This window comes from Curcuma longa, chromosome 17 (genome assembly GCF_044706935.1).
Source record: "Curcuma longa cultivar G26 ecotype Majalengka, Jawa Barat chromosome 17, ITB_CL_G26_1.1, whole genome shotgun sequence".
Taxonomy (NCBI): domain Eukaryota; kingdom Viridiplantae; phylum Streptophyta; class Magnoliopsida; order Zingiberales; family Zingiberaceae; genus Curcuma; species Curcuma longa.
In genome coordinates, this window is record NC_133877.1 from 2,475,190 (window position 1) to 2,488,202 (window position 13,013).

The following is a 13,013-nucleotide window of genomic DNA, read 5'->3' on the forward strand; positions in this document are numbered from 1 at the left end:
TGAATTAATAAATTAAAAAAATCACTATTTTAGAATTAGTCACATAAATTGAATATTTAATGTCAATTAAATAAAATAAGTCTTTTCTTTTTAAAATCATCAAGATAACGCTCTACTTTGATTTTTTTTATCAAAAAGATATTCTACCTTTATGCAATTATTCAACTATCTTTTACTATATTATTTATATTATTATTTTTTATATATTTTTTATGAATCGGTAGTGTATTGTAGCCGCTATGAAATCATTATAAATATTAGTAGTCATAAATTTGTTATCATTATAAATATTAGATAAATTTTGAAAAGTCATAATTTTTATCTCAAGTTAATCATAGAACGTATAATATAGCAAATTGAAACTCATTCAAAAATTTTCATTTGTTAAAAGCTTAGGTCCATGGGACTTATAGTTTATATAAAACATAACAGTCAAGTCTTATGTCTAAAAAAATATCAACGAAAAAAAATAATATGAGATTTTCATTAAATAAAAATATTAATATGGGAATCAATTAAAATATGATAAATAACAAATTATTAGATAAAATAATATGGGATTTCAATGGAAAAAATTATCGGAAAAAAAGAAAAGATCATGAATCTCTTTTTCTCCTATGATTTATATTTTTTGATCGATAATTTTTTTATCGATTATTAAAATAAATTAAAAATATAAATAACACATCACTCTACAACGAACATCTCAAAATTAATTCATATTACGCCGTAGATATTTAATTAACTACAGAAGAAGCTATCGGCCGTTGCACCGTAACCGAGGCTTTTATCCTTCCTTTCCAATTTAAGTAACTGTATTTCAAATAAACAGCGGACAACATCTCGACTCTTGACTCAATTTAGTAAATTAAGCGAAGAGGACTGGAGTAGCTCCGACGTCACCATCCACGATCCATCTCAGCCGTTCGTTTATCCCGGATCGCATCGGCATCGTCCAGGTACGTCTGATCTGAGGGGGATATTTTTACCTTTCGGTTTTTCTTTTTTCCATTTCTTCGGTTCCCTCCCAACTTTTTCCCCAAATACACCGGAGGAGGCGGACGATCCGTCGGAGCTGGAATTCGCTTTTTCCTTCGCTGCCTCCTCCTTCCGCTTCTGCTTCTGCTTCTTCCGATCCGCGGCTTCGTTTGCTTCTGCTGTGTTTGGTCGGAGGGGTTTGTGACGGCGGATCGGAAACCCTAGTTCAAGCGCGATGGAACTGGTGGGGAGGGCCGTGAAGAAGAGATTTCCTGGGTTTGGGACATTCTCCGGCTTGGTGGAGTCGTACGATCCGGATGCGGGCTACTTCAGAGTGCTGTACGAGGACGGAGATTCCGAGGAGCTGGAATTCCAGGAGATCGCTTCGATGCTGATGGAAATGGGCGACGATGCGTCCCCGCCGGAGTTGCAGGTTCAGAAGGGCAGGGGGAGACCGCCGAAGAAGCGTAGGCAGAGCGAGATGGAGTTTGGTGTTTGTGAGGACGTTGATCTTGGGAGCGGTAGAGTTGTGGATTCTGGTTTTGTTGGGGAAGACGGAAAATTGGCTGAACCGAATGGGATTTTGGCGGGGATTGAAGAAGAATATATTAATTCAGGATGCAATCGTAGCTGCAGTCCGTTGATGGAAAATTGTTTCCCAAATGCTACTGAAGAAATTTACAGGAACGGTGATGGTGTAATGGAGGGAATTAGTGGTAATGAATGCTCTGAGAGATTTGCAGGGACTCCCATAACAATGAAGCTGAAGGCTGATATTGGTCTTGCTGAGGAGTATGGTTTAGGAGTCGGGAGATTTTCAGAGCATGCCAAAGAGAATTCTGTTGGAAAAGGAGATGAAGTTACAAAAGTTGAGTTATCTATGTTCGAAAATTGTGAAATTTATGATGTTCCTACTCAAACTCAGGGGTGCGGCCATGAAAATTTGGAAACCAAACAAAATGACACTAAAAAGAGGCGAAGACTATCCGGAAAAGTTTACCATCCACAAGATGTGCCTTTAAGAAGGAGTGCTCGCCGAGTGGTTGCTGCAGCACTATCTAAAACGTATCCTTCTCATAGCTACATGTTGAAGAGTGAATCAAGATTTCAAAATTGCACATCAAATGAGAATGGTTTTTATAACAATGCCCCTGAGGATTCCAAGCCTGAATTGCCACCATCTTCTAGTGATTTGGATTTCCAGGGACTGCCCGTTCTCAACTTGTTTTCCATTTACACTTTTTTGAGGTCCTTCAGCAGGGTATTATTCTTGAGTCCATTCAGTCTAGAAATGTTTGTGTCAAGTTTAAGGTGCAACTTTGCCAACCCTTTGATTGACCACATACATTTTTCAATCTTACAAACCTTGAAGCAACATTTGGAGTTACTTTCTGAAGAAGGATCTCAGCTGGCTGCTGATTGCCTAAGGTACATTTTTATAAATTCATTTTAAACTTATACATATAATTCAAATGTGTAAGTGGATTATTTTATGTTTTTATAACTCCTGTTTTCTTTACAGGAGTCTTAATTGGGACCTTTTGGACTTAGTTACTTGGCCTGTATATCTTGCTGGTTATTTACTGATTCATGGTTCAAAAATTAAATCTTCAGCCAAAATGGCACATTCAAATGTCTCGACTGCAGAATATTACACACTGGAAGCTACTACAAAGCTTGAGATGCTTCACTTCTTGTGTGATAGTGTCGTGGAAGCTGAAGGCATGAGATCAGAACTTGACATTAGGATGAATGAGTGTGAAGCTACTTCAGATGTCCATGACAACATTGATAGGAGTAGGAATGACTTGACTATAACTAGTGCAGATGGACCTTTGGCTCCAGAGGTGACTGAAGAGACTGCTGATGGAAATAGTGATGAGTGTTGCCTCTGTGGTATGGATGGTAGCTTGATATGCTGTGATGGCTGTCCTGCTGCATTTCATTCTAGATGTGTCGGAGTTGTTAAAGATCTTTTGCCCGAAGGTGATTGGTATTGTCCTGAGTGCTTGTTGGAAAAGCATGATGGATTAACAAAGTTGTCAAAGTCTTCCCAAGGAGCTGAAGTTTTGAGTACTGATCCTCATGGGCGTGTATATTTTAGCTGCTGTGGCTGTCTATTGGTGTATGTTTATACAAGTTCAAATATTTTTCCAGATGCAAAATATTTTACTTCTTTGTCCTCTATATGCTTTCCTTAAACTGTTTTATAATGCATTCATACCATACACGTGGTCCTATTATGATCCTTGCTATGCTTGTCTATTTCCCAACCTTAGTTTTTACTTTTTAGTTTAATTCTTATTAATCTAATATTTGAACAAATTAATTCTCCTTGAATGTAGTAAAAGAATCTGGATTACTTTTTCTCAAGATTGTTTTGTGCTATATACTTCTTCATAAGATTGTTTCGAGATTGTTTTGTGCTATATACTTCTTCATAAGATTGTTTTGTGCTATATTACTCAGACTTAGATACTAGTGTTTAACATGAATGTAGGTTCAAGTGTCTGACATGACTATCTCCATAGTTTTCTATGCTTGATCAATGGGGTGGAATGTCAATGAAGGAGTGTCTGTATATGACATAGGTATGTAGTGGGTGGATGAAGAGTCCATGTATCAGAGTTTTTGTGGAGGATTGTTTAGGGGTAACAAAATAAGTTGTGTCAAATTGTTTGGGAATCAATCAGAAGATAATACAAGTAAAACCTGTAGAAGTCATTTAGAAACACCAAAACGTAATATAGGTGTGTAACAATTTTTTAAATGGTGAAAGATCTTTCTGATTTTCGTGGAAACAAATAATTTTATGCACAAATATATTTTAGTTCTTCTTTACAAAAAGGATTTCACACAGATGATATAAGTATTACTAAAATTGCACAATGATAATTTGTTGACTCAATAATTTAACACTTGTTACATTCATTGGTGCAAGCTGATCAAATTTATTGGGAAAATCAATAATAATAATCATATCACAATCTGTTCCGTTCCTGAATTCCAGATGATGAAACTTTACTTGGTTGAATCAATTTTCATAATCATACCTTTATCACTTTGCTCGGTCTAAATGATGAAACTTTGTGTGGTCAAAGATCCATTATGATAATCACACAACCCACCTGATCAAAGCTGATGTAACAAACTTAAGCTGGAAAGGTCAAAGCACCACATTGTTAGTTGCTTCAATGATTTGATTCTAGATGATTTCCACCAGTATCTAAATATACTGAGAAATCTATTAAATTATTTTGATCATCTCAGATTGTCTCAATTTTGATCAGACAAGTCATGCTACCATCACTTAACTTTTTATGTAATATTTACTACTTTTTCTAAGATCAGATCAGGTTCTAAGTCCTGAGTTCCTTGTTTGAGGTACTTCGTATCTCTCATTAGCAAAGAAACACATATAAGTTAGATTTGCCTCATTTTTCATAGTGTTTGTTTAACTATATCCACCTTTGCATCAAGGATTTGTGCAATGTTATGAAAAATTCCAATTAGGAAAAAATACATGCTGTCATGTTCAAAATACATGCATGAAATCAATTTGAAGAAGTGTTTTAATATGTTAATACTTAATATATTGTGCTTCATAAGTAGAATTATGAATATCATCACCTTATTAGCCATATCGTTTAGATTAATTATAACTTTTGGTGTCTTTCCTCGTATAACATTCAGATGCTTCTGCAGTGCTGATAAATAAATATTGCAATATCATGCACTTGCATACCTAATTTTAAGAGTTACTTTTCTGCCCACTGCTTAGGTAAAGACGTTTTTGGCATAAATATGCCTAACATAGAAATTATAATAGTCTTAACATGATTCTTGGTCCTTAGAAAAGCACATGATATTAACTAGGTTATACTTTCATATTGGCATTGTGGATGGATTTACCTAAATATATTGTATCCAATCTATTATCAATTTTAACTCTGCTATTCTTTGAAACTAAAGTGGACTGCAAACACATCATTATAGTGCCTAGTACAAAAAACATATGGGAATCGTGGATATATTCTTTTTGACACCATATTAGCTACAGTGACAATATATACTTTTGTAATTGTATGCCCTTTTGCAATTACTTTAATTCTCTCTCTCTCTCTCTCTCTCTCAAATTTGTGGGCAGTTTTTTTGAGAAATCTTATCTACCTGCCATAGCACTTATGTACAATCAAATTGTTAATGATCAACAACCCTAAATTTTTTCTCTGGTGGATCTGCAGAACTGATTCATTTGACAATGTTTCTTCATCTCTCTTTTACAATAAGGATGATATAGACAGTGTTGTCAGGGTTTTGAAATCATATCATTCTTATTCTACAATCTTACATGCGATATCTGCACACTGGGGAATTTCTCTTGATTCCTGTGATTCAGTTAGCCGGTTGTGCAGTGGAACGAGCAAAAGGAACATAGCTTTGGAAGCTGAATTGCCCTCCAAGGACTTATCATCTTCATTTCAGAATGTTGCCAATACCAATAATATTGAAAAGAATTCAAAGGATAATTGTTCTACTGACCATAGCGGACTGAATGGCACAACCATATCAGATTTGAGCCAGACACATTTGTTAAGCTTAGATCATGTAACTGGTTCGTCACATCCTTTCACATCCTCACAAGCCGAAGAACAGTTGATTTATATTGCGAACCATTCTCAGTTTACTCAGCAGACGATTGCTTATTGTTCTTTGGATCCCAATTATACTGTAAATGAAGCTTTACGTGTTAAATCTGCAGTTATGAATGTTGAGAATAGAAGGTGTCTTTCAATCGCTGATCAAAATATTTCATCCTTCATAACTGAGGAAAGGAAAGCTGGGCCATGCCGGCCGGAGTCTGATCCTGGTGGCTATATCAACTATTATATTTTTGGACGAGTAGCTTCATCAGTTGCTGAAGATTTGTCATGTAAATCAACTGAGAGCAACAATAAGGAAATTAAAAAATCAGAAGATGACCTTGTGTTGCTGCAGCTAAAGGCAATTTCAAAAAGATATCTAACATATAGTTATTATAATTTCCTCAAACTGTCAGATGTTCAAAAGGAGAAGTGTGGTTGGTGCCATTCTTGCAAAACATCTACCAATAATGATTGTGTATTTGTGGTTAATGACAGGCATCTTGTGATTTCAAAAGAACATACTGTAGATCTTCATAATGAAAAGAAAAGTCACATTTGCTCTGCCATCGATGATATTTTGTCAATAGAAGTTCGTTTGAATGGCCTATTATCTGGTATGTGGGAGAATCCACAGTACAGTAGCTCTTGGCGCAAGGCGGTTATGGAGGCATCTAATGTGGTATCACTGAGACATATGCTCCTCATAGTAAGTAATGATTGAGATGTATACTATTGCTGCCAACCTCTTTAAGATGGTTCTAATAATCTGTTATTTTCCTTTGTTATTCTTACTTGAGAAATAGTTATATCAGTTATGATTTGCAGTTAGAATCAAATCTGCGGCGCGTTGCAATGTTATCAGATTGGACAAAACCAGTTGATTCTGCTCATACATTGGGTTCATCATCTCACATCTTCATGGGTTCGATGGACGTACCATCAAATACTGGTGGTAGTAGAAAGCATGGGAAAAAGCTAACTCAGGTGCTGAGTTAATTATCTCCCAAGCAGATGCCCCCTCATATACCCCCTCACATATATGTTGGTGGCGTGGTGGACGACTTTCCCGCCAAGTGTTCCATTGGAAAATATTGCCACAATCACTGACTTCCAAGGCTGGTCGGCAAGGTTAACTTGTCCTTAGGTGTTAGTATACTTGGAAGCCTGTTTTGATAGTTGGACTGAGAGCTGATATTGTCATGTTAATTGCATTTTGTTCAGGTGGATGTAAAAAGATATCACATGTTTTTTATCCTGATGGATCAGAGCTTGCTAGGAGAAGCAAATTCGTTGCATGGCGAGCTGCAGTTGAGATGTCAAAAACAGTTGCTCAGCTGACTTTTCTGGTAATAGTTACAGTTTGAATGCCAGTAATTATAAATAGTTTTTTCCAATCATTAGTTAGTATTTTACAATTATCTTATTGTCTTCAACTTCTTTCAGATCAAGGAACTCGATTCAAATATTAGGTGGTTGGAACTTTTGAAGAGTCCACCATTTCCTCAATTGGCAAAAGAATCCAAGAGTTTAGCAAGATTGTTCAAGAAGGTTATAATTCGTAGAAAGGCTATGGATGTGACCAATGTTAAATATCTACTTGATTTTGGTAAAAGAGAGAACTTACCTCCTACTGTTACCAGAAATGGGATCCTTCATAAAGATCCCTCTAGTGAAAGGAAAAAATTTTGGTTGAGTGAGAACCATGTTCCTCTGTATCTTATTAAGGATTTTGAATTGAAGAAATTAGCCCGATCAATGAAAAAAACAGGTTCTAAGTTGCCTTCAGTTAAAGTAGGTGATTTCAGTGCGAAGAGGTTAGAAAGATCAGGGAACCTTTCCTACCTACTCTCCAGAGCAGAAATATTAGAGGGAAAGATCTGTGGTTATTGTAACAAAAATGTGCTAATGAGGTATGCATTCTTGGCCATTTTGCTACGCTACTTGTAACTTCTGCTAGTTAATTATTTATGAAATTGATTTTCAACTTTCTGAGTTGAAAGTTGATTTAACAACATTATACAGCAAAGTAAATATTCACTAGTGTGTGTGTGTGTTTGTCTCTTTGCACTCATAAGTGAATAAGGTGGGAGTTGGATCCCAATGTGTTGCTTGCTATCAAGTATTCAAAGTTTTACCTCCTATTCAATTTTTACTTTTTGCTGAAAGACTCAATTTCACATACTTCCTGTGTGGTACTAATTTTTAGAGTTGATCATTGTTTTTAATGAAACGAGTGATTGAGCTTATAGTTCCATGAGGTAATTGCTGAACATCATCTTTGCTAAAAGGCACATAGTGAGTTTATTTTAACCTTAAAAATTTGTTATTATTATAAAATAAAACAGTGCCTGAAAATTTTTATCCCACCACAAAATGCTTGTTTATTTGTGATGAAATAAAAAAAAATGATATCAATATATACCGTTGATATGATGGAATCAACATAACTTGGACATCTGATTCTCTCTATCTAAAATATTTTATCACCTTGAAAGTGGAATCCTGCACGAGGTTCCTTAAGACCTTAGTGATGTTGGAGTTTCTTTCAACTCTCCTGAATTTAACTGTTTACAAATTGTTATTAACTAATGTACTAGAGCCATGGGAATTTCATAGATTGAGACTATTCAATTTATGGAAATTGCCTGTAGAATAGGACCAACATTTGGAATTGAAACATTAAGGATTCTAATTTTAACTGGACTATGTATCGATATGGGCAAGGAAATCATACTCATTCCCAGAAAGCAATCAACAAAAAATTCTATTACAGTTTTTGGGACTTGTGTTCATGTGTGACTTGAAAATCAGTTGCATTTTCAAATCATTAAACTGATGTTATGAGGGTTAACTTGTTAGTTATGTCTCATGCATATTGTAAGTTTTTTTCCATTTACACTTTTCTTCAGTGATGCTGATAACTAGGTCAGGTTCCATTTATTAGGACAGATGGTACTATATTAGGAGAGAGGGTACTATGTATGGATCTTAGCTTTTAATGAACTTGGTAACAAAGCAAAGTTTGAATCAAACAAGAGCATTGAATTAGTATAACTCTGTCAGACTAATGTGGAGGAGGCATGATATTTCAATTTTTAAAGAAATGTTACTATACTATCTTTCCTTTGTGGTTTAGGATAGCCAAGCAAGACATGCTGGAGGACAGTATTGATAAGCATTTTATCATGCCTGAAGGAGTCTGAAAAAGGAATTGAAACTTGGTTTCAGTTCAGTCAGAAAGGAAGCTCAGCTATATTGTGTATTATTCGAACAAAACACCAGACTTACTACAGAGTATGGGACACTATTATCATTTTTGGGTCAGGGATTTTTAGTTAATTGGTTGGCGGATTAGCTTTTGCTTGTACAGCACTGAATAATTTGTCATTTTTGTGCCTTCTGGTTGACAGTTATCACTTATGAAGACATTAGTATGTCTAGTATGCCACCTGTTGTTGCAGAATCCTGTAAAGAACCATCTGCCGAGCTGTCTATAAGAGTTGACTGAGAGAAGTAGAAGGTTCCATAAGTTAGCAAAACTTTGGTTTATGTAACATTAAGTGATTAACTATAGCAGCAACATCTTAGGAAAACATTTAGTGTTTGAGTAAACTGAAATATTTTAATATTGTAACCCAAGGCAACAAAGTCTCTTCTAAGAGTGTAACAACATTCAAGAGGATATTGAACATTATTCTTGCTAACGCTAGTTGCTTTCAACATAGATTGTTTAAGATAATGTACAAATTGGAGGTTATGAACTGAGGGTAAGCTTTAATATCAATTGCAAAATACTGAGGAAACTTAAGATTGGTGATATTGTTGGATCACTATAGTGTATTGGTGAAAAGGAGCAAATTATATCTCAAGTATAAACAACTAGATACCTATTTTACATCCAAATTATGTTTCTACTACGGTTTACTGTGTTCAATGTACCAGAAGATTTATATACTCTAAATTTGTTTGAAGAACCATTTGTTTTTGCTCTTTTGTATTGCTTATTTTCATATCTTTTTTTCTTTCTATTGCTTATGTTATAATTTGTGTTTTTTTTCATATTTCACAGGGAAGCCACAAAGTGCCAGTTGTGTGATGGTATGTGCTACTATACACTTATATGTATTTTCTTTTTGCCAACTTATTATTCCTGTGCTGTTTCATCGTTTAACTTTGGACATGATATTTCCATATTATCTAAAGTTAATGCAATATACGGCTTATGTATATGTTTTCATGTGTTTATATTTCAGATCTTAACCATATAAACTTACATCGGATGCACAAGTTATGTGAAAGTAATAGACTACAGTATTTAATAAGTTTTTTGTCGTGCATTGATAGCAGTTGAGTCTTTCAAATCCTTTAATGAAAACTAAATATGAAGTACCATCTTGCAGGTTATTTTCACAAAAAGCATGTCAGAGTGTCCAAAGGTGCTATACCTGTGGAATACAATTGCTATAGATGCAAGGATAAAAAATCCATGAAGGCTAATGTTAAGAAGAAGAAAGTAGTGTCACATGAGAAGAAAAAGGGTGCTGGTAGTAATTCAAAGACGTTGCCAAAGAAAAGAAGACGCGTCTTGGTAAAAAGTAAAAAGAAGCCTAATTTGAAAAAGAAACAAAAACTAGTTGTGATCAAACAGGCTAATTCAAGAATAGTCGATATTAGCAATCCTCGTAAGAGAAAAAGAACAGCTATGCATTATTCCTTCTGGTTAAATGGCCTGCAATGGGCAAGGAAATCAGAAGTTGAACGAGCAAAGCATTTCAGAAAAACAAATGTTATGCTCCCATCTCAAAGGTTGTTCAGAAGTTCTAAGAGACCAGTGTGTTGTCTATGTTTGAAAGAATACAATTCAGAACTTATTTATGTTTGTTGCGACAATTGCAAAGGTAAGTTTGCCCTTATATCCTATCAATCTTCTTTCCATCTTCTCATGACTTGTTTCTTATCGTCTTCATAGTTAAAGATATGCCATTGCTTTTCCTTAATTTTTGTTCAATTCTGTTGGGAAAAACTGAAAAAAAAAAATCTCCAAAAATTCAACTTTGTTCTAAACATTAAATATGGCTTGATGATGATGATTTTGATGATGATGTTGTGACTTTGTTCTAATTGAGTAATGGCAATCATAGATCCTATACCTCAATGATTGAATACCAGAGCCACTTCTTCTGAAGTTTCCTTCTTTCATTAGCACATGAAGTTACCTTTTCTGTTTGCTTAATTCTTACTGTTATGTGCAGATTGGTTTCACGGAGATGTCTATGGCCTTGCCCTGGAAGAAATCTATAATCTAATTGGATTTAAGTGCCACAAATGCCGCAAAAGTAGCATTCCAGTGTGCCCATTTTCAAGTCACACAGGAAATGGGATTCCACCTTCTAGGGAGTTCACTATGTCAGAGGTTGTTGCTAATGTGGAACAAGACGTGCAAGAAAGGCTTCATAGTGAAAAATCTGAAAAATCATCTGTATCTGATGGCAAAGACTGTCTGGATCTGCAAAATGATGGTTCCTCATGTGTTGTACTGGAGGTTCCAATTGCATATGAAAGTGAATGCCAAGGAAGAAATATTTTAGATTATCCATTTTCAAGTCTTCCAGTCAATGAGTTTCAGTTGTCTGGTCAATTGAAAATCATAGCTACTACTACTTATGTGGGGCAAGACCATGGAGATAGGCTCCATAATGAAACATTTGAGAGTTCAAGTCCTGCTGTTCACAATGAGGAACATTTGGATGAACAGAACAATTGTTCTGCCTCAACTCCGGCCAAGGCTGAGGACACATTTACTTTAGAAACCACATGCAAAGATCTGTGTTCATCTTCGACCCTCACAGTTGATGAGATTCAGTTCTCTAGGGAATTCACCCTCACAGAGACTGATAATAACATGGGGGAAAACTCTGAAGAGAAACTTCAAAGTGAAACTTTAGAAAATTGTTCAGCAGTGGTTTGCAGTGAGGATTATTTGGATCAGAATAAAAATGATTCCACATTTAGTAGAGATGAGGCATCATATACTCTGAGGACTGAACCAGAAAATGGTCCTTGTATCTATCCAGTGGAAGGGAAAGCTGTGTCTTGCAAAATTGACAATGATTTGCACATTGTAATGACCTCGCAAGAAACGGAGAGCTCGAATGAAATGGTTATATTCAGGGAGTTGCTGGTTTCTAATCTCCTAGATCATCCAGAGTCACAAAAAGTTCTGTCTGAAAAGGAAGTTGGTGTTAAAGATGCAAAAAGTTAACCATTTATTATATTTATTAATCATATTGCAAGATTCATGTTTTTATTCACTTGCAACACTTCATCAATTAGATGATTACTTTTTGTGAAAGTTTGAAAAAAGTTTGGTCAGGATTTTTTCAGTCAGCAACCTTGGACTTCCCTGCCAAATTTCTCATTTTTACCTATTTCTTAATCACTGTATCAACAACTAATTGCATAACATAGCATATCATGTTTTTTTAGCAATGATGATCAGAAAATGCTGAATCATACTTCAGATCTAATAGTAGACATTTGGAACTAGATGGCTCATCTTTCCCCCTTATTGTAAAAGTGCTGAACTCTAAGCACTTCTCTGGTGCCTGCTGCTATTTGGTCAGGCAATGATTTTCACCTAAGAGTTATGATCCATAAGGTATGGGCTACTTTTCTTATGCAAGTAATGTCAAATGTGATCAGTGATTATAATTTTTTCCTTTAGTTTCCCATGAGATAAAAAGTTAATTTTTCAAATGCTAGGTTCTTATGATGCTACTGGCTTATCAGTTTGCCACGCCTTTGTTAATTACTTTCACTAGTATCTTTTACTTCTTTTGTCATTTCTGTTTATGTTTTTCATTTGTGGCATACCCATATGAGTTGATTATCCAATATATAGTGCTTATATAAACATGAATCACAAACTGTAGGGGAGCTTTTGGTTCATAAACCTGACTTAGAATTTTAGAAACTTCAAAAATATCTCAAAGAAGATAGTGATGACTAAGAAAGATGATTTCTGCAGTATTGAATTATTATTTCGCAAAGAAGATGAGCATGAGCCTGCAAAATGTAAAAGATGTAATTGAACTGAGCTTGAATTATTATTTGTAATTATGCTTTGGTAGAATTTTGTTGTTAATTTCTCCACATTATTCACTGCAAAATTTAATTAATCTATGATTGGATCATGGTATTATTCTGTTTCATTTTCTATTTTTAACATCTGCTTATTGCATATGCATGAAGGATATGGTTAAGTTTTCCAAGAAATTAAGCTTGTCTTATTTTCATTCCTTTGTTTATACAGATCGCCAGCATGAACAGCGTCAGAGATGACCTATTCTCAGTTTGGAATAAACACTTATTATATAGTTGTTCTTCGTT

The 13,013-nt window shown here is 35.1% G+C and overlaps 1 protein-coding gene across 1 annotated transcript; it reads left to right on the top strand.

The window, feature by feature from the left end:
- Window positions 1-1,064: 1,064 nt before the first annotated feature.
- LOC141811910 (DDT domain-containing protein PTM) lies at window positions 1,065-11,917 on the top strand. The gene is given in 10 exon segments (XM_074699989.1): window positions 1,065-2,406; window positions 2,501-3,103; window positions 5,223-6,330; window positions 6,450-6,599; window positions 6,602-6,752; window positions 6,846-6,970; window positions 7,068-7,534; window positions 9,694-9,722; window positions 10,025-10,522; window positions 10,877-11,917. Coding segments are annotated over 10 exon segments (5,334 nt in total). The 5' UTR covers window positions 1,065-1,213; the 3' UTR covers window positions 11,887-11,917.
- Window positions 11,918-13,013: the final 1,096 nt, after the last annotated feature.